A 21,445-nucleotide genomic window follows, 5' to 3' on the forward strand; every position below is an offset into this window, starting at 1 on the left:
ATGCTGTCTTTTCTATCCCACAATCAGCTGGATGGTCTGCCGCCTGCTATGACGAGACGTGTGCGCTCAACCCATCAGGTACGAGTTCGGAGAAAACACAACTTAGGCAGGTGGTAAGCTATAATAGGGGGACGAATGCCAGGGGACAACCCTTTTCTTCGCTTCAGGATTGATCACGGGCAGGAACAATGTGTCTGATTAGATACGACACCAAGAATATGCTTATGGGGGAAACGAGCGGAAAGGGGGGAAAAGATGTAAAGATGAGACGCGGAAAGGATGCCAGCCCTGGGGTTTGGGAAATGCCCTGCGGGCGCCAGAAAGAATAATAATGTCAATGCTTTGAGGCAAAGCAGGCTTCAGATATGTAAATTGAGATCACGCTGCCACCTTGGGTGGTCAGTCATTCTCTTCCTATCATGTATTGTATGGTAATCATCACGAGCCTTATTGTGAAAAAGAGAAAAAAGAGAAAGGAAAGGTTTTTCATGAATATCGGACGTCAAATAGGATCCACTGGCTGCCGGTTGCTTACCTAAGTTAGCCCGCCGAAGATGGCCACCTGGGAAAAACTCACGACTTGCGCCCTAGGGGGTCAACGACCAGACGACGGATACAACCTGCTCCACTCTGGTTTGTCGGCTCCGTTCCGGATTCTAGATCAGATTCTAGAAGTGCCATGCGATATAAGCAGAGTGGCAAGAAGCTTAGATGATGGGATGATGCGGCCTTCAATCGATCCGGGCAAAGCACACACAGATTGCAAATACACCATGATACCATCCAGTGTACCAACCTATGTAGAACAGAATGCAGAACAAGGAGTGGTAGACTTTGCTGCAAATAGAGATCGGGACGTGCCTGGCTAAACTCCAAGAGTCTGGAGAGCTGATGGAAGCGGCTCAGTTGTGGACTGCCGACCGCCTGATCTCTTCAGGCTGTTGGCCGATCTGATTCGCTTCCGCGCGTCACTGATAAAGCACGGAGAGCAAGGGTTCACCTGTCAAGGTACATTACTTCTGGGTGCCATGGCGCCAAAAAGACAAGTCCCTCCGGTCTCCAAGGCCATTTACCCTGCCTCAGCCCCATTTCCCCCAATTGCATGCAGAGATACTTGCCTGCCTGCGGGCAATCCGTACCTTTAATGCCCGTTCATAAAATTTCCAGCCCCCCTTCCATTCGCGACCTCGAAGCTCGACCCGGTCACCCACGATTGCAACGGCCACCAAACAGCCTCGAGATCCGCGGCGCCCTCACTCCACCATCTACAATCCCCTCCTGCTCCCTGCTGCAGCCCTTCGCAGTCCCGCGCCTCGCCGACTTTTTCCTGGAAACTCAGTCATTCCGCCGTTCGTTATCTGAAATCTCCGCCCGTCATGTCTGATTACGACCACTTTGGGAGCTCCGAGGAGGAGAGCGCCGAGATCAAGAAGCTCCAGGCCGATGTGGTACGTGAATTGCGACACCAACTATGTCGCACCTGATATCAAAATCAATTGAAAAAGATGCTAATCTGAATACGCGCCTACAGGAAGTTGATCCCGATAACTTCGAAACTTGGGAGAAGCTGGTTCGCGCCTGCGAGGGTCTGGAGGGCGGCCTGAACCGCAACTCCAGCCCCCAGGCCCTTGCCACTCTTCGAGATGCCTACGATCGCTTCCTCCTCAAATTCCCTCTGCTCTTTGGCTACTGGAAGAAGTACGCGGACCTCGAGTTCAACATTGCTGGACCCGAGTCAGCAGAGATGGTTAGTCGGTTTCGTGTCGCATCGCGTCGCATCGCATCGCATTGCATCCCTTGGCTCCCGGCCGCGACTGACGTTGCGCTTCTCTCTAGGTCTACGAGCGAGGATGCGCCAGCATCACCAATTCTGTCGACTTGTGGACCGACTACTGCTCCTTCAAAATGGAGACCACACACGTCCCACACCTCGTCAGAGAGTAAGTAGTTGATGGCCGGCTTTCCTTCCCCCTTAACATCACCATCACCACAGCATGCCTCACCGGCCGCTCGGCGCATCGATCGAGCCATACATGGACTCCATCCATTTGCCTTTCAAGTATCCGTCGGTGAGAAATGCCAACAGCAGCCCCATTGTTGGGATGCCCTCTCACGCTAGTAGTTACCAGGCTCTGCTGATTTCCACTTGACGATGACTGATCCGTTGTCCGCTCCACGTCGCATTCACACCACCACCACCACATCGCTCTCATTGGAATGCCTTACTTTGGGCTTGGATTCGCTAGTTGATTTCACTTGATACCCCCTCCTGTATAGCACGCCTCCCATCCCCCTCTTCATCCCCTGTCCCTGCGCCCTTGGCTGTGTACTGACCATTCGCTCCAGGCTCTTTGAACGCGGCGCAACCTGTGTCGGCCTTGACTTCCTCGCACATCCGTTCTGGGATAAGTACATAGAGTACGAGGAGCGACAGGAGGCCCAAGACAAAATCTTCGCCATCCTGTCTCGAGTCATCCACATTCCGATGCACCAGTATGCTCGTTACTTTGAACGATTCCGCCAGCTCTCCCACAGCCGCCCCGTCACCGAGCTGGTTCCGGCTGAGACGCTGCAGAGATTCCAGGCCGAGGTGGAGGCTGAGAGTGCCCAGTATGCCGGTGCGCAGCGAACGGAGCTCGAGGTTGAACGCGACGTGCGCACCAAGATTGACGCCATGTACTATGAGTACTTTACCCAGACGCAGTCCGAGACCAACAAGCGATGGACCTACGAATCCGAAATGAAGCGCCCTTACTTCCATGTTACCGAGCTTGAGAGCTCGCAGCTCACCAACTGGCGCAAGTACCTTGATTTTGAAGAGTCCGAGGGGAACACTACCCGCATCGTCTTTCTTTATGAGCGATGCTTGGTGACATGCGCCTTCTACGACGAATTCTGGTTCCGCTACGCCCGCTGGATGTCTGCACAAGAGGGCAAGGAGGAAGAGGTCAGAATCATCTACCAGAAAGCCGCCACTATGTTTGTACCCATCAGTCGGCCCGGCATCAGGCTGCAGTTTGCCTACTTTGAGGAAAGCTGTGGACGTATCGACATAGCTCGCGACATTCATGAGTCCATCCTCATGAAGTTGCCCGACTGTATTGAGGCCATCACCTCATGGGCTCACCTCCAGCGTCGACAGAGCGGGCTGGACGCCGCGGTTGAGGTTTTCAAGGCGCAGATCGATTCGCCTCAAGTGGATATCTTTACCAAGGCAGCTCTGGTGACCGAGTGGGCCTTGTTCTTATGGAGGGTCAAGGGCTCAGTGGAAGAAGCTCGCAACGTCTTCCTCAAGAACGTACAGTGGTACGCCGACAGCCGTGTCTTTTGGGACAAGTGGCTCGAGTTCGAGCTTCAGCAGGCGACAAGCACGGAGCTGGAGGATCAGCACGGCGACCGCATCAAGCAGATCTTTGACGAACTCCGGAGCAAGAGCCGTTTATCCGCCTCGACAAAGAAAGAGCTGTATCAGATTTACCTATCATACTTACAGCAGCGGGGCGGTAAGGACGCGATGAAGCAGTTCCTTGCCATTGACCGGGAGATCTTTGGGTATGTGAAGCCTCGTACCATTGCCTCAATCGGGTCGGATGCTAACAAAATCTGATAGGCCGGGCTCGATCTCACTGCTGGCCAAGAACGAGGTTGGCGGAAAAGAGAACGGAGCTGCTGTGCCTGAGTTGGACGAGGTAACAAGATACCGAGCCGAAGCCAGGTATCTGAGATACTACGAGCTCCAGGGCGAACCAGACCTCGAGGGACAGGCCACAGCGCCATTCAACTAGGCGGACATGAAACCATGCATCGTGGTGTTGCTTCAATGCTACAGGAGTTCCCTGTCCCTTGGGTATTTTTACCACTCAATTTTCTTGTACTATATGAGTCGATTTGACGACAGATGATGTGCGGATGGCCGGCTGCGGGGAAATTGTATTGTATCCAGTGTTATGAAGGTGGTCTACATAGAGACCGGCGACGGCCCAAACGGATAGACCATGACTGTCGGGGGGAGAGAGGGGGTTCGCTCAGGTCGATGTTGTAGCTCTTGAGCACTACGAAACGCATCATCACAGCAGAAATAATAGCTCATCAAATGAACATTGTTAAGGAATGCAGCGTCCTTGTTTTCGTGACTTATACGAGCGCCGCTGACCAGCGACGGAGGGGTCCCGGTATACGCGCACTAAGCCATAATGATGCCGGTGGCCGGCAGCAGGTACCGGTAAATTGCCGGCGTTTAGCTACGGTGAGCACCGCCGATGGAAACCGGTGGTCGCCGAAGTTCCATAACTAGAAATGGTAGGGGTACGGAACGTCGCCGGCCTCCAAGGTTCGGATAGAACGCACACCTCGGGCTGTATAAGGATTGTCAAAAGCAACGGCTGGATGCATGTAATGTCACTAGTGAATGCATATGAAAGACGCGTTGACGTACGCATAAGAATCTCAGTTTTGAAGCCCGGGTCTGTCCCGTGTCGCCAGCATCGGGCAAAAAGCACAAGTTAGAGAAACAGAGAATCCCTACAAGTAGATAATGCAGGTGAAGAAGGGGCTAATTACCAAGCACGAACAGGGGTATGCGAATTGAGTTGGCACTTTACACAGTACCTTAGTGACTAGTGAGTCTGCACAAGGAAGTTTTTGCCCATTTTAGATGGTATTATAATGAAGGGGCTAAGGAAAGGGTTCAGATTTTCCGCCCTATCAGGGACGGAGCTGGGCTACGTTTCCCGAGGAAACGGTTCTGGGATGGAGAGGACCGTTTTTTTTTTTTTTCTTTCTTGCAACGGCGCCGTTGAGGAAAGAAAAAAGGGGACCAAAGGGGTCATGGAGGGAAAGTGGCTAATGAGCCCCGGGGCACATGCACCCCAAGTGTTGTACAATTTCCTCAAATTCAATGGTTTTGGTTGAAGAGAGAGATAGTAAAGCAAGTGCCTCACTGGATGGTATTGTGAGTTCGGGTAGGAATCCGTATGATGGCGTGAGGTTGGAGAGGGAGCATCCGAACCCGTGGGAAGTGGAGGGTGGGGATGGTACCGGAGGAGGTAGCCGGTGGGAATATGGCGACAACGGTATGCTTCTTGTCGTCATAAAAGGGTCCTTTCAATTCCTTAAAGCTTGACAGTAAGCAAAACGCCGCACAACCGAGAGCGAGAGAGCGAGCGTTGCGCGCCGTGACGATGCGGTGCAACCCAGTTCAGTCCACGTGTTGTAAGCCCGACATGAAGGTTTACGGCAGTACAATAAGGCGGTCGTTGTTCCCGACTGAGCATGAGCAAATCCCGAGAAACAACGTTGGTGAGGCGAGGAATAGCTGCTGACGAGTCAGCGTTGTTATGAAGTCACAAAGCACGTTGCCCATGTTTCGAGTCGTAGAAAAATGGGTGCAAAAGTACTCTGATAGCGTTCATGAGAATTTGTTCGGTAGTGTAGGTAGCTTATCTCGGGGCGACTCTCAGATCCGCTGGGGATGCGTGCCTGTGTTGTCTTTTCCCTCCCCGGCTCCCCGAGCGGCGAGCCCAATTTTATGATCTTACCATGCGTCGCCGTCCTGGACCTGGGGCCGTTTTGGGCCCTTGGGGTGAGGTGGGCTTGGCTTTCTGAGTCAACGGATGCGATGGGGAAACTGGGTACGGCGGGCAATTAATTACAAATACTGCAAGATGAAAGGACAGACGTGCGTGGTACAGTCAGCGGGGAACGTTCGGCCTGCTAGCCGAGGGATAACTGTCGTTATTTTGGGAGGCGAGACATATCAACGAGGTTACCTACGACATGAAGTGAAGACATTGATACTTCGTGTTTGGATTTTTGTTTAATGCTTATGAAATCATCCCTCGGAGATGCTCGGTTAGGGAGTTCAGCCGATTACGTATCGGAAGTCAGAACGACATAGTAAGGTAAGGTAAGACTGAAGCCAAATAAGGACGGAAAAGGTTTAGAAGCCATGTGGCATGTGTCAGCGTAGACTGATATCATCCCGTGCGGCGTACCTTAGCTCAAAAGCCCGTGTCATTTTGCAAGATACGGTGGGCGGTATCGGGGACCGGTACGTTTCGAAAAGTCGATATCGGGCTCTGGTTTGCTAGCGCAGCAACCACCACGCGCACATCTTCCACCGTTTTACGTTTTACTGCCCGTAACCTACATGTGCCCGTAAGAAAAGCGAAGAAAAATAAATGCCACAAATACGGACGGACACCAAACAGCCGCAAAAGCGGGCTCCACCGCGAACGAAGGCCTAGCAAACGTAAATGGGAGCACAAGACTTTGAACACAAGCCTAGCAAACTTGGAATATCCACATGGCGAGGCGGTCCCACCGTCCGTCCACGTCCATCGACCCTTGCAAGCAGACCCCCGACGCAAGCCCATGGAAGAAAAAGATGGATACCCGTAACACCCCAGTCGACGCTGGAGCTCCTGCTTCTGACCACTCAGAAGTTCCCAATTTCTCATTTCACAGGTTCACGGTTGCCAAAGGTCCCCCCTCCCTCGGTTCTTGACCCCCCCTTCCCGATGGGCAATAGACCGTGGAAACTGACTCTACCTCTTGTTAGTGTCAAAGGCAGGCTGGTGCCGGTGCAGGGTACATTGGTATTTCTCAAACGCCCCCGGGGCAACGAACATTCGAGATTTATATTCAAAGGGCCGCGCCGCCAGTCTCCCCTTCCACTTCGTTCCCCCCCTCCTTCGAAAGCCTCCTTCCCTTCTTCCATTTACTTCAATCGTGTTGTTGATTATATCTGGAACTCCATAACCACCTCATCAAAGCTTCCACCAAGGTTAGTACTCTTCAGACTCCCGTCAGAGCTCTCCTACACAGTTCCCTTTGCCGTCGAGCTTCTGCCCTGCTGCCTTATCTCAAACCGAGATTACCCGATATGCCTGTATCTCTCAGCAGACACACACCGCACACTCCCACAAGAAACAACCCCCAATCTGACGTTTGAACTCGCGCAGATGGCCGCTTCCACAAGACAATTCGCCCGCGCGGCGCTGAGAACCTCCACCAGAACCTCCTTCGCCGCTGCCGCCCCCCGCCAGGCCTTCCGCCAGCAGGGCCGCCGCCTCTACTCCTCCGAGCCCGCCAGCAAGTCCGGCAGCTCCACCTGGATCTGGCTCTCCGGCCTGGCCGTCGCCGGCGCCGGCGGCGCCTACCTCTTCACCAAGGAGGGCGGCGTCTCCGCCGGCTCCGTCCCCAAGGTCGTCAACCCCACAAAGGCCGACTACGAGAAGGTGTACAAGGTCATTGCCGACCGCCTCGAGGAGAAGGACGACTACGACGACGGCAGCTACGGCCCCGTTCTCGTTCGTCTCGCGTGGCACGCCAGCGGTACCTTTGACAAGGAGACTGGTACTGGCGGCAGCAACGGTGCTACCATGCGCTTCGCCCCCGAGTCTGACCACGGCGCCAACGCTGGCCTGAAGGCTGCCCGTGACTTCCTTCAGCCCGTCAAGGGTAAGTGAAACCTCTCCCTCCAAATGAGTCGCAGTTCGAAGGACGATCTGGAAGCGAAGCGCAACGCCTTCTGCATAGGATGCCAATGGAACGACCACTCGCTAACGTTCTCTCGCAGAGCAATTCCCCTGGATCACTTACTCCGACCTCTGGATCCTCGGCGGCGTCGCCGCCATCCAGGAGATGCAGGGCCCTATCATCCCCTACCGCCCCGGCCGCAAGGATGGCGAGGCTGCCGCCTGCACCCCTGATGGCCGTCTCCCAGACGCCTCCCAGCGCGAGAAGCACCTCCGTGACATTTTTTACCGCATGGGCTTCAACGACCAGGAGATTGTCGCCCTCTCCGGCGCCCACGCCCTCGGCCGCTGCCACGTTGACCGCTCCGGCTTCGACGGCCCTTGGACTTTCTCCCCTACCGTCCTGACCAACGACTACTACAAGCTTCTCCTGAACGAGAAGTGGCAGTGGAAGAAGTGGAATGGTCCCGCTCAGGTAAGCCAAATCTCTCCCCATTCTTTACCATCTTGGCGCTCTCGCCGACTTGGCGGGGAATGGAAAACATAACAAGGAGAGACGGATGTGCTAACAATTTTGACCCGCGCAGTACGAGGACAAGAGCACCAAGTCCCTGATGATGCTTCCCGCCGACTACGCCTTGATCCAGGACAAGGCTTTCAAGAAGCAGGTCGAGGTGTACGCCAAGGACAACGAGGCCTTCTTCAAGGACTTCTCCAACGTCATTGTCAAGCTGTTTGAGCTCGGTGTTCCCTTTGCCCAGGGCGCCGAGGAGCGCTGGACCTTCAAGCCCACTTGGCAGGACTAAAAGCAGTCGCTTAATCATGTTTTGAGTGACTGACTGAAGGGAAGGGTGAAAAAAAAAAAACACAATAGAGCAAAGAAGAGGGACAAAAAGACGAAGAGGAGAGACTTAGACTTGGGAGATGAGAAAGAGAGAGATATCCACGCGGAATCGGCGTACCGAGAGATAGAGAGGAGGAAAGAGTCTGTTCGAGAGAAAGTGGTGGTCACTTGACGCCCCCCTTCTCCTCGAACTTGGTTTTCGAGCGACTGACCAACTTACCTGTAGTCCACTCCTGGACTTGTTTTCATATTTTCGTTGTTTTCTGTCCATAGTTCCTGTACAACATCAACATGAACCTTTGAAAGACTGAAAACACACTTGATACTGACGAACTGTCATCATTTAGCGTGCACGAACAGAAGGTGATATGTAGTCAGAATAGAGATGAGATGAGATGAGAGGGGGCAAGGGAACGAACTGCCGGATGTCGGATCGTCCTTACACTAAAGGAGAATGGAAAACCCCCCTGGCCTGGTTTTTCCCCTCTCCCCGCGCATTTTGACAAGCGTCACCACGTCGAAACCGACCCCGGATGGACGGGATGGACGGGAGCCATACTCGTTTGCGCGTCATGCATGGCTGCGCGTGTGTGGTCTAGAACGAGCAGGTAACAGGTGTTCGGTCGGGGCTGGACCAATCCTGGTAGGTGACTTGGTCCATCATCACCACCACTCCAACCGGACGCCATTTGCATCCTAGCGGCCTTGCTACCCCGGATTAGGGGGGGAGGGAAAGCATGGGGTAAGTAATGGCGCTTTCCCCCGCATTCTGTGTCCCATGCATGCATCCTCGTTTCTATGCAGCTTCATGTTTCTGGGTTGGAATGGTAGGTACTTTCGGATGACGGTCCTTATTTCGTGATTGAGGTTCAGCTCTTTTAGTGCTTGAACGAGTCTTGAACGAGGAGACTCGTCTCATTCATCGCTCGTCTGGGAGCGATGCTGATGTCGAGTCTGCACTGAGGATAGCCCGCGACGGCGAGTGCGCTTCTCCTATGTGAGATTGCCGTGTATGGACCTTGGTCCATTATTGCAGAAGGGAGGCGAAGCTCGAAACCTGCCTGGAGACGCAAACATCCCGAGGTAGGTAGGCTGACGTGCTCCAGGTCCTGGAAAGTTACTCCGAATCGTCGTTTTGCAAGTCCCGTGCACTTTATATCCCAACTCTGTGGAGGTACTCACTCAACCCGTTGGACTAGATTGGCAAGTATGGGCTGTTTCCGACAGGCGCCTGTCATTTTCGTATACGTTCTTGTATCTACCAATCAGGTGTTAGCCCTTTTGATTCTTTCTGGTGTAGCCGGCAGTGGGAGGCATCGATGTCTGCGTAGGTATCTTATGATGTGTAATTCTGCAACGAAGAACCAGGTAGCTTGTGGGAGCCGGATTGATGATTTTACTTTAAATCAACAGAACATTTTGTTTTCACGGTATTCCCAGTGAGACCGTGAGAATCGAGGCGGGGTGAAACTTGGGATAGGCATGAACGAGCCTGACGCTCCATGGTCAACGTTGTACTGTTGCAAATATGAACAGCATTAACAGGCCGCGCGTGACGCTCTTCGCCCTAGCTTCCGTTGGGCTTTCTCAAGCCAAGTGTCGCGAAGGATTTTTCCATTAGGCTGGGGATCTTAGTGGTCCTGAGCATTAGATGGAGCGGGAAGGGGTGATAGCTGTTGTGATGGTTTGAGATGGAACGAAAACTGTTTCTGTCGGGAGACGAACCAGCGCGGATGACTGGAAAGTATTGGGAAAACTATTGTGAAAGTATCCTCGTAACTTGGATCTGAGCTGCGAAGCCAGCCGAGCCCACATCTCTCGTAACACCGAAGAGATTCGGGGTGGGAAGAGACGGGGATGGATACAAGATGGAGAACATAATGTAACCATGCGGCGGTTTACTCAGGGCGAATTACTCAAGGTGCGTGCGCGAGAGACCAAATCGAAACAGAAGGAGGCTGATCTCACTTTTACACACCATGCTAAGACCATTCGATAAAGAAATCATTATCTTCTCAATCACCAAGAGCTCCGTACTTCATTCAGAGTTCCCGCCCGGCGCAGCTAAAATGCCGACCACGGGCTAGCTGCGCCGAAAGTCGGCCCCACCATCCGGGGGACCCACAAGAGCTCCGCAATCGAAGACGCTGCATCTTCAAGTGACATCCACCCCAGTAAAAATTATTGCCATCCGGTCCTCAATCGACATCACCACCATCATATCAACATCACTCCTCACCCAAACCACCCACGGCCCTTGATCGCCGTACACATACGAATCGCATACGAACCCTCTCGAGGGCTACAGACCCAATTGCGACGTCCGCGCCCCTACGCACAACATACACACACAAACGATGGCCTCCTGTCGGATCCCAGCCCTACGGCACCTGGTCACCACCTCCCAACGCGCCTTCCGCGCCTCAAACCAACGCCGCTGGGCCCAGGTCCACGACGCCCGCTTCCTTGCCACGACCCAACAACCTCGCGCCGTCGTCGAAAAGTACCGCGCCAAGCTCGAGAAGAAGGCCCAGCAGGAGGGCGTCTCCAACATTGACGAGCTCAAGGCCGCCTACGCCGACAAGATCCAGGAGCAGAAGAAGAAGGACGCCCTCTCCGTGCCGGGCCTCGAACACCTCCTCAACGACGAGCCCGCGCCCGCGGCGATACCGACGACGGCTACTACAACAACGAGCGAGACGGGGGAAGCCCAGACACAGACAAAAGACAAGGCCCCGATTCCCGGATCCTCCTCGGGCAACGGCGTCAAACCCCTCGACGAGATTCTCGACCTCCCCAAGGCGCGCGAGCTGCCGGACAAGGAACTCACAGCCATCTGGCGCCTCCGCCACGCCTCGGACCCGTCCTCGCTCTGCGCCGTGATCCCGGCAGCGACCTACGCGCAGATGGAATCCCTCGCCCGCCAGAACCCGCAATTCATCCTCCCCGTCCCGCACGAGTCCCAGGGCGCCGAGATCCACTTCTTGCAATGGGTCTTTGACGCCGCCTCGCGCACCGCGACAGTCATGTTCACGCAGCTCGCCGAGTTCAAGGCGCGCGGCGAGTTCGCCCAGCCGCACACGACCATCACGCACCACACCGACCTCGCGGCCGACAGGGGCCTCGTGCTGATGCAGGGCAAGTGCCTCGAGGACCGCGGGGTCAAGACGGCGCACGCGCAGTGGCTCGTGCTGTGTCTGCAGCGGTTCTATGGCGAGGCGGAGGGCAAGGAGAGGGCCGAGGAGAGGAGAAAGCTGTTGGAGTGGTTCCGGTTGGGGGATGAGCGGTTTAGTGTCGAGAAGCTCATGGAGGAGGCGGAGCGCATCAGCTAAAGTCCCGAGGCGTTTGCTTTTGCACGGTGAAGAGGGATGTGCCTGAAATGCCCTCGTGTAGGAGAGGAGGATGGATCGTGAGCCCATGAAGAGAGGAAGGAGGCTCCTGTACAAATGTTCCGGCATGATCATGTAGAATTACAGAAATATATACCATATGCTATGTATACCGCATCATTACTCCAATTTCCGCAATGACTCTCCCCATTGGAAACAAAGTACCCCTTACAAATATTCCAAGTATACATTTCAAAGATGCTGTGTCGGTATCTCGACAGCCCTTGATTTGTTTTCTGCTCTCTTTCCTCAAAACCTAATACAATCCCTCATCATCACTAGCTGTTCCATCCTGAAATGTAGCAACGGCCTTGCCCTTGCCCTTTCCCTTGCCATTCGTGACAGTGCCATCATCTTCGGACCCGTACTCATCATCATCACTATCTAGCGCCAAGGCCTTCCCTTTCCCCTTGGACGACGCGGCCGCAGTCGCCTTCCCCTTCCCCTTAGAACTAGCCCTCGAAACAATCGAGGACGCAGAAACAGCCCTGTTGCCCCCAGCCGACGAGACAGCCGCAGGAGCGGGCCGTTGCTGTGGCTGCTGCTGCTTTTCCGGCGACCCCTCGAAGCTAGCCCTCACACTCTCGTAATGCGCCAGCTCGCCGGCACTGACACTCGGCACGAGCTCGTTATGCGCATTCATAAAGTCCTCCTCGGTGACCATCACGGCAATGTCCTCGGGCGTGGCGTGGTGATCAAAAAAGTAGGCCGTCGAGATGGGTCCCTGCGGCCTCTCGGCGTTAATCTCGCGGATCTTTGCGTCAACAGCCGCGGCTTGCCGCGTGACCGCCTTGAGCATCGCGTCACTGCACAATGCGTAAAAGTCGGCTCCCGTGTAGGTGAAGGGCAGGCGGTCCGCAACGGCTTGCAGAGACACTGCTGGGTGGAGGGTGAATCTAGGGGGAAAGTGTCAGTATACAACATACGCAAGATGGGTATCTTCGTGGAGGAAGGGGTGGGTGATCTTACTTTCGGGTGAGAGCCTCGAGGATCGTACGCTGCTTGTCATGAGTATCTGACACGCCGAGATAGAGCATCTTGTCGAAACGTCCCGGACGGAGAAGAGCGGCGTCGAGCAGATCAGGTCTGTTCGTGGCGCCAATGACGAAGACGCCGCCACTGGTATCGTCGCCTCCCGACATGCCGTCCAATTCGGCGAGGAGTTGGGAAACGATGCGGTCCATTACACCACCACTGTCTCCTTGGTTTCCACGCTTTGGCGCCACCGAATCCAACTCGTCGAAAAAGACAACGCAAGGGCGGGCATCTCTGGCACGTTGGAACACACGTCTGACGTTGGCTTCCGACTCACCAATGTACATGTTGAGCAGCTCTGGACCCTTGACACTGAAGAAGTTCAAGCTGTACTCCGTTGCAATAGCCTTCGCCAACAGGGTCTTTCCGGTACCGGGAGGTCCATAGAACAGGATACCCGACCTCTTCTTCATGCCCTTGGCGAAGAGTTCGGGCCTCTCGAGGGGCAGCTGAATGGTTTCCGTCACTGCGTCCTTGACATTGGTCAGACCACCGACGTCGTCCCATGTGACGTTCGGAATCTTGGGCGCGCCGATGGCGCCTGCAAAGTTCTTTCGCGCGGCTTCGACCGCAACTTCAAAGTCGCTCTTGGTGACGCAACGTGCCATCGGTCCGCCAGCAACCTGAAGGTCTCGAACCGTCACGTTCTGGCCCCCAGTTTCTGTTTTTGAAGAAATTTGCTCCAGTCTCAGCCGCTGTGCGATGAGTGCCCGGTCAACCACGTCTACAAGGTCACCTGCCACCAGCGCTGCGGTCTTCAAGGCGATGCCATTGAGGTCGACCTCAGGGTCCAGGTTGATCCCCCGGTCTTCGATGATGGCTCTCAAGATACCTTCACGCTCAGCTTCGTCAGGGGCTCCCATCTCGAGTTCGTGACTAAATAGTCCACGAACTCCATCCGGCACCTTGTCGACGTCACTAGTTGTTGCAATCAAGACCCTTGTGTCCTGAAGAATCTCCTTCATCGTTGAAACCAAGCGCTCAGCCGTCAGAGCCTCAACATGCCGGATCAGCAAGGCTGTGGTTTCTGGGCCGCAGCTCATTGCTCTCTCAGCTCTGGTTCGCAGGAGACCCTCTGTCTTTACGTCACTGCCGCTAGTCCCAGCTTCACTGAGAATATCATAGGCGTCGATCGAGTACGTGTGCAGGCCAATGTCTGAACAAGCGTCCGATGCGATAGCCGCTTTTCCAATGTTGCGGTGAGTGGCAGTTACCAGGATCGCAACAGGTGGCATCTTCAGATGAACAGCCCTGGGACTGGTAGCTGCTGCAAGCAATTCTCGCAGACGCCGCCGGAGAGGTGAAATGTAACGCTGATCTTGTTCGGGAAACGTCAGTGATGAAGCACTTGGCGCTTTTGACGGCAATCTCTTCACACCCAGGTAGTATGGCCAGGTGTTGGACTTGGTTGCGGGGAGGCGATGCGTGGCGAATCCAGAGCCGTGCATCGCGACAGACGAGCTGTCGATGCAAGCGACCCCTCCCCACAACTCCTCGGACTGGTCGTTGTCGGCATCGGACTTTGCGAACTGAATATGCCCAACCTTGAACCATGCTACTTGATCGTACCTCGACGATCCTTCTTTCGACAAGGCCATCACGTCATCAACTTCCGATCCATTGCTTCCGCTGGGCTGCTCTTGAAGAGCTTTACCCAACTGTGTGTCGATCGGTACGGCGATGAGATCGCCAGTCCGTACAAGTCGAATCTTCTGGGCAAAGTAACGCTTAAGACCACCCAGAACCGCCGACTGGTAGGCTCGTTCCGCGGTCACGGGAGAGCGAACATGCTGTATCGTGATATCGCGTGCATAGGGAGGGCGCGATGCGCTGGTAAATTTCGGAAGAGTGCCCTTTCCTTGGTACGTTCCTCGTTTGATGGGTGCTAGTCTGAGATATGAGGGCTCATCGAGGTTTGCCAACAAGATTGGAGAAATGTATGCTGCCGGACTACTGGGTTTCTGAAGCTGAGACTCGAAGAACGACAGCCTACGTTCGCCGTGCTTTGCGCTTGGTATGCGCGTTACTGGACGCTGAGTGTACCCCTCTGGCAGACCGTACACTCTTACAGGCCTCCAATTGGACTCGACAGGCTCGAGTGATGTGAAGCTGCCTAGGCCAAACGCACCGAAACCGTTCGTGGGGGGTTCTTCAGCAGCCTCGACACGGACCCAGTCCCCTGAGAAGCAGCCGATCTTGGACAAAGAAGATATGTCTACGAATATCCTAGCTTCGTCATCGTCCTCCGGCGCCGGTTTGGGATGAAGAAGGTCCACGGGAATGGTACGAATCAGCCCCTGAGCCTTGAAAAGTCGACCTCGGGGCCGGTCTGGACGCGCCGTAGTCGCAGTGAAGTTGGAAAACACAGAGGCGGGGGTGGCAATTCCATTAGTCTTTCGCCCTCTCCCAAGGGTCATCGGAGTCCCTGGCTGCATTGTGGACACGCCACTTGCCGCGGTGGTAGGCAGCGTTGGAGCCTGCAGAGAGATCATGTCGTCCATGGAATCATCGGAGAGGTCGTCATCTTGATCGATGCCGGAGAGTTCCGATTCCTCTGTCTCGGTCACGGAGTCTACCTCCGTGTTCGCAGCGTCGGTCTTGTACCGGTCTTCGGCAGCCGAGTAGAACTGGTCGTTGGCCGTATCATCCTCCTCATCCTCGGGAACGCCGTTCAGGCTTCGGTTCGGGGGGATGGAAGGAGCGACTTGGCCGCGCTTCGTATGTACTCGTCCTCGCATCAAGATGATCTTGGTGCTCTCGGACAAGATACCCTGGCTGACAGGCTCGCAGAGCATAATCTTGCCCGGGTTTGGGGGGATATGGGTGACCGGGTGCGGTGGGAGCGGCAAAGGGAAGAGGTCGCCAGAGTGCAAGACCTTCAGGCTCCCCAATGCGACACGCAAGGCCGAGATCAGGCGGCCTTCGGGAGCATCGGGGTCTGTGGGACCTTTGCCATTCCCATTGCTCGGGTGATCGCGATAAAAGGTGCCTTCGCCCTGCTCCAAGCGCCTCGTCAACTCGCTCTCCAGGCTCACATATACAGTATCAAGCGAGAGGGTGACTACGTCGAGTATTTGAATTTCGATACCGCTGCGGCTGTTGCTCGAGAGTTTCGATGGCGCGACTTGTTGGAGTATCGTGGCGAAGCTCTGCAGTGACAAGGACGAGGGCGAGAACTGGACAGTCGAGGGCTTCAGAGCCGACGATTTGACGACAGGCACTACGGTCCAGGCGGTTTCGGTCGCGGTAGGGCTCGGTTCCCAAGGAGCGATAGCAACATGGTGTACGTCTTCGGAACCATCTTCGTGAGAGAGTTCTGCGCATCGATAGGGTCAGCAGTTGTACATGCGAGATTGGTTGCAGTGGGCGCATCCTTACCGTCGCGGAGGTGGGGGAAGAGGTCTGCGAACAGGTCCTCGGATATAATGCCCACGTCTCCCCTTACATTGTGGTCGTCGAGGATCAGCCTGGCTGATATGGCTGGCTTGTCTTGCCTACGTCTTCGTGCTCTCCTGTTTCTTCTCGCCTGGGACGGCGGCGCGAGTTCCGAGGTCGTCATCCTGCTATGTGTACGGCGATGGGTGTAGAGCAATTCAGATGCACATCGCACAGAGGGAGGGATAGGAAGTTATGAAAGTCGGTAGAGAACCAAAGAAGAGATGGCCACAGACAAGTACACAGTCAATTGATGTCGGGGATATCAGCAGGAGTAGGTATGTGAGGCCATATCGTGATCTCCGTGTTGACAAGCTACGGTTAAGCTATCCAATGGTCCCTGGACTGGGCTATAGTCGGGGCCCGCCCATCCCCAGCTTCGGCTTGGGGAAGTCTGCCTCGGCATTGGCGTGTTGCCAGCTGCAGCCGGCTCACCTCCAACGGCTCCAACCTCCTGGGGTCTCCGCTGAGGGCAGCACAGGCCTCTCGAGTCAAAAAACCCGTGTGGGGGGGGGGGGGGTTGTCTGACTAAGCACATGGTATTAGGAGTCAACCCCGAACAACCTCCGATTCCATGTCCGATAACGCTCCTACAACATATGGAACAGTCCCCAAATGTTCTATACAAAGACCTGACGGCTAAAAGTTACGGCATCCGAATTCTGTGCTGAGAATCGCATGGCCTATGGACTGTCAGCCTACTCTAGCAAAAGGCAAAGTTGCGAGAATCCAGCTGAGACTTAGTACATGCTGGCGCCGAAAGATACCTAGTAGGTAGCACAAGGAAATTCAGCCAGCGAGAGAGAGTATGCTACTGTCTACCGTACTAGACAAGCATACAAGCAGGCATCAACGGCACGGAGGATCCCACACTGTCATTCAGTAAGCAGCTGTATTGTGCATTACTTGATTCGCGGCTTGAATCCGCATACCATGACGACGAAAACACCATCTTCGGGAAGCAAGGTACCCAGACGGCCCGCCCTGACCCAGTCGATGGAGACAACAGCGGCTCCAAAGATCAAAATACTCCGTCCAAAACATACACAGCGTCACAGCCTCACCTTGATAGAAACACAGCCAGGGTTTGCAAGACCAGGTGGCAACCTCCGAACCTACTGTAATGTTCTTAACACCCTTTATGACGAGAGAAATCCGCTTGTCAGCTTCCTAAAGATCCCAAAGTGCTTTTGTCGATATATCTTGCCACACGAACTTAATGTACAGCCATATACACAATAGAAAATACGATACGAGAATGGACGTGGGCGGGTACAAGACATCGACTGTGCTATTGCGGTCATCGTTGGCTGAGGCAGGCTCCCCTGGGATATGCCATGGGGCTCTAGCTATCACTAGCACTCGCACTCGTATTTCAGATGCTCAGTGTGATTAAGATTTGTCCATGATCGGATGTCATCAGGAAAGTTCATGGCAGGCGCGCGGAACTCGAAAGGTTACGACGATACCTTGCGTGAGGGAAGGCGATTGGTAGGCTACCTAGTCGCGAGTTTTCCCCAACTCATTTGCTCATTTCCAGTGAATCAGTAGCACAGATAGAATTGTTCAAGATCGGGTTCATCAGGCTTAATTGATGCTGCGAGGGTCCGCAGACATCAATGATGCTCGTTTCGTAAGAAAAAAAACGAGACAGGATCGTCACATGCTTTTTCGTCCAAGTAATTTCACAGCGTCTGGAGACTGGCACCCAATCATGGCACGGCCTTGAGCAAATGCTCCGAACAACACACACAGCAATGACGCAAGCGGGGCTCCTCCCTGTCCAAGCCGCAGACCAGACTGCAGTTACTCCGTACACTCTCTCCCGTCTCTCTCTCACTCTTCCTTCCCGTGCGTTCGGCTGGTTCGACGCTTCCGAGACCTCGATGCTCAGCCGGCAGCGGCTGGCCGACGCCTCATTTCTCGCTCTTCCGTCGTCTCTTGTTGTTGTTTTTTGCTGCAGCCAAAGGAAATGACAGGGAAGGAAGGCCCGAGAGAGGCGCCAAAAAGAGTTTCAAATGGCAGCGGCTGTGCCTCGTGGACTCCAGGTTACTGCTTCCGTCACCCGTGCTTGGGATTCGAGGCGCAACTTCGTAAGGCATGGCCAATGTCACCCTGGAGCATGAGAGTGAGCGCGATGGAATTCGATCTGGACCAATATCGACGTCAATCACACCACGATTCTTGCGGTGAGACCGACTGGTCAACAATCGAGAGCAATACTTTTTGATGGCTGCTACTTGCAAATTGCCCCTTATCTTTGTCGGTCTCCAATGTCCCCTAGTTCGCCTCTCTCCCTTTTCATCCACCCGCCAACCCGTTCGTGCCGTTTTAGCTGCTTTCCAATTACCTGACGAGGACATTACTTTGAATGTCCCTACCCGTACATCCCCAATTTACTTTCACACCCCCCACGCCTCCCACCCTTCTACGTCCCGGATCTGCACTTTTGCTTCCCTGCCTTGGACAATCCTCGACACCATCTCCGTGATGCCTGTTCATGCCATCAGTGGCTGTGAAAACCACCATTGACAAGCAGAACTCTACCTCGATCAATATCTTACCAACTTCATCTCATATCCATATTCAGTCGCGCAAAGAAAGCGACCACACTCTTCCTTTCCGCGCTCGATTCCCTTCAGAAACGAAATTGTATAGTTCTCGCGTTCGTTGCCGATCATCCCTTTCCCTGCGCGACCGTCGCATACAATCTTGTAACCCCCGAACGTCATGGGCAACTTTTCCGAGTCCCCGGAGCGCGGCCGAGAACGGTTACACGACAATGGCATCGCACACGCTGCTATCGAGTTCGCCCAGCAAGCCGAGAAATTGTCATTGCAAAAAAGCGAGAGTAACGACAACAATTCCGAGGTTGCGGTCGAAGCTCGCTTCGTAACACCTCAAGATCCCGTCATAGTCACATCGGACGGCAAGAGACTACCGGGTGTACCACTTCAAGAGGCACACAAGTTGAACATTCTCAAGGAAGAACTTCAAGACGGTTCAGCTGTGGCCAAGATCAAGGAGGGAAATGACACGGACGGAAAGGTCACAAACGCCGGTGTGCTATCAGAGAAACGAGAGAGGATTGTCTCTCTACCGACCGATGCAAATGGGAAATCCATGCAGAAATCAGGTGAAGCACCTCTTCGTCGCCAAACACCTCCCTCACATACCAACCCATTGTTTCCGCCTCTACCTCTCTACGGGCCTCCGTCAATGTTTCGTAATTTTCAATGCTTGATATTCCGTGTTTCAGCATTCTTCCTCAGTTTGGCCTTTCTCGGGGTCATTGTGCTTGGTGCGCTCTTCACCAGCATCCCACCGCTGTGCAAGAGGATCTTATATCGCCTGACACTGCAAAATCCCGATAAGAAGAGGCCCTTCCACGAAGAGGAGGCACGCAGAGCCAAGAGTCGCAAGGAGGAGAACAAAAAATGGAAGCGCAACAAGACCAGCGACAGGCTGGGTAAAGTTAACGAAGCTGCTGATGAGTTCGTTCCGACTGAAGGGGGACCAGACCCGATCGTCTGTGACGTGGGCTATTACGCTCGCCGTGTTGGCCTGGATGTTGAGGAAATCGAGGTGCAGACCGAGGACGGCTTCCTCATTGACCTCTGGCACGTATACGACCCCAAGGAATACACAAGAATGAGCGAAGACGATAGGTCCGACAGAGGACCCGACATCTTCCAGTCTTCCAAGAAAAAGCTCAAGGATCCTAGTCAGAAGCGCAAGTTCCCTGTTCTGCTCATCCACGGTCTCCTACAAAGTTCCGGCGCATATTGCACAAACGACGAAAGTTCGCTCGCGTTCTACCTGTGCAAGTCTGGCTACGACGTCTGGCTGGGCAATAACCGATGCGGCTTCAAGCCAAAGCACACCTCGCTCAAGTACACCGACCCAAGGATGTGGTGCTGGAACATCCGACAGATGGGCGTCTTTGATCTGCCGGCGCTCACATCGCGCGTGCTCTACGAGACCGGCTTCGAAAAGATCGGGTTGATCTGTCACTCACAGGGCACTACCCAGACGCTGGTCGCACTCGCCAAGGAGCAACGGCCAGACCTAGGCGAAAAGTTGACCGTCTTCTGCGCGCTCGCGCCGGCCGCCTACGCCGGTCCCTTGATTGGCAAGATGTACTTCAAATTCATGAGGATCATCACTCCGGGCATGTTCAGGTTGATGTTTGGCATCCACGCCTTCATCCCCTTCATGATGCAGATGCACCAACTGCTTCACCCAAAGGTCTACGGCTGGCTCGGGTACAAAGTCTTTTCTTTCCTCTTTGACTGGACGGACACGAGGTGGGATCGCGGTCTCAAGGATCGCATGTTCCAATTCGCACCCGTCTACGTCAGCGCGGAGTCGATGCGCTGGTGGCTGGGCAGAGAATGCTTCGCGCGACACAAGTGCATCCTCTCAACAAAAGAAGACGTCCGCGCCGAGGAGAAGGAGGATAATATCAACGGCCAGGGTGCCAACAACACCAACGGCAATAGCCACACGCTCCGAGCCGACGATGCGGACGGCGTCATGTCGCAACGGACCGTAGACGACCACGTCCGCAGACCGAAGGGATCCACAGCTTGGTACAACGAGCAAGTGCCCCCGTTTGCGCTCTGGGTTGCGGGCAATGACGACCTCGTGGACGGAAAGAAGCTCCTCCGCCGCTTCGAACGCGGGCGCGAGCCGCACGTCAACGTCGTGCACAGCAAGGTCATACCAGAGTACGAGCACCTCGACGTCATTTGGGCCATGGACGCGCCGGAACAGGTGTTTAAGGAGGTGCGCGAGGTGCTGTGGAAGACGTGCGACGTCAGGGACGCGTGCCGGGTGCCGGTGGCGTGCGAGGAGGTTGAGCATTGGATACGGCCACCGCCGAGGAAGCTTGCTAATGGAGCCGTGGAGGAGAGCCAATCTAGCAGTGACGAGACCGAATAGAGGTCGGACTCGTACGGGAAGCGACAGTGATTTCTATCAAGCCATGCCGGATCTGTTTTGTGGGATACACTCTTGACTTATAGATACACAAGCTTTGGCTTTCTTTGGAGCGGCGGGTATCGCGAAGGAGTAAACGGTGTTGGCGCATTGGAATACATCACTTGGGAATAGGGATATCAGACGTATAACCAATGAGTAATGGTAATGAAATGAGCTCTGATTACGCAGGATATGGCACCACTGCCAGTGATTTGGAGGCCTGAACACATAGATCATGACACCAAACATCAGTGCAAGCCTTGGAACAAAAGCACATGTGC

The 21,445-nt window shown here is 54.5% G+C and overlaps 6 protein-coding genes across 6 annotated transcripts; 5 read left to right on the top strand and 1 right to left on the bottom strand.

Annotated features, from left to right (window-relative positions):
• Window positions 1-1,376: 1,376 nt before the first annotated feature.
• CTAM01_04537 (pre-mRNA-processing factor 39) lies at window positions 1,377-3,785 on the top strand (the record flags this gene model as incomplete). The annotated part of the gene is made up of 5 exons (XM_060520567.1): window positions 1,377-1,448; window positions 1,532-1,747; window positions 1,837-1,940; window positions 2,347-3,552; window positions 3,611-3,785. 5 exons carry the CDS (start codon window positions 1,377-1,379, stop codon window positions 3,783-3,785), a joined length of 1,773 nt encoding a protein of 590 aa, XP_060384521.1.
• Window positions 3,786-6,518: 2,733 nt separating this feature from the next.
• CTAM01_04538 (peroxidase) lies at window positions 6,519-8,284 on the top strand (the record flags this gene model as incomplete). Its single annotated transcript, XM_060520568.1, has 3 exons — window positions 6,519-7,461; window positions 7,580-7,953; window positions 8,066-8,284. 3 exons carry the CDS (start codon window positions 6,519-6,521, stop codon window positions 8,282-8,284), a joined length of 1,536 nt encoding a protein of 511 aa, XP_060384522.1.
• A 2,395-nt stretch (window positions 8,285-10,679) lies between these two features.
• On the top strand, window positions 10,680-11,654 carry CTAM01_04539 (ATP11 protein; the record flags this gene model as incomplete). Its single annotated transcript, XM_060520569.1, has 1 exon — window positions 10,680-11,654. One exon carries the CDS (start codon window positions 10,680-10,682, stop codon window positions 11,652-11,654), a length of 975 nt encoding a protein of 324 aa, XP_060384523.1.
• Window positions 11,655-11,967: 313 nt separating this feature from the next.
• CTAM01_04540 (peroxisomal biogenesis factor 6) lies at window positions 11,968-16,305 on the bottom strand (the record flags this gene model as incomplete). The annotated part of the gene is made up of 3 exons (XM_060520570.1): window positions 11,968-12,607; window positions 12,681-16,062; window positions 16,125-16,305. The coding sequence occupies 3 exons, from the start codon at window positions 16,303-16,305 to the stop codon at window positions 11,968-11,970; spliced, it is 4,203 nt and encodes a 1,400-aa protein (XP_060384524.1).
• Window positions 16,306-18,410: 2,105 nt separating this feature from the next.
• CTAM01_04541 (uncharacterized protein) lies at window positions 18,411-18,713 on the top strand (the record flags this gene model as incomplete). The annotated part of the gene is made up of 1 exon (XM_060520571.1): window positions 18,411-18,713. The coding sequence occupies one exon, from the start codon at window positions 18,411-18,413 to the stop codon at window positions 18,711-18,713; it is 303 nt and encodes a 100-aa protein (XP_060384525.1).
• A 198-nt stretch (window positions 18,714-18,911) lies between these two features.
• CTAM01_04542 (sterol esterase) lies at window positions 18,912-21,125 on the top strand (the record flags this gene model as incomplete). The annotated part of the gene is made up of 1 exon (XM_060520572.1): window positions 18,912-21,125. One exon carries the CDS (start codon window positions 18,912-18,914, stop codon window positions 21,123-21,125), a length of 2,214 nt encoding a protein of 737 aa, XP_060384526.1.
• Between the last annotated feature and the right edge of the window lie 320 nt (window positions 21,126-21,445).

Source organism: Colletotrichum tamarilloi, assembly GCF_030869305.1.
Source record: "Colletotrichum tamarilloi strain Tom-12 chromosome Unknown Scaffold_11.1, whole genome shotgun sequence".
Classification (NCBI taxonomy): Eukaryota; Fungi; Ascomycota; class Sordariomycetes; order Glomerellales; family Glomerellaceae; genus Colletotrichum; species Colletotrichum tamarilloi.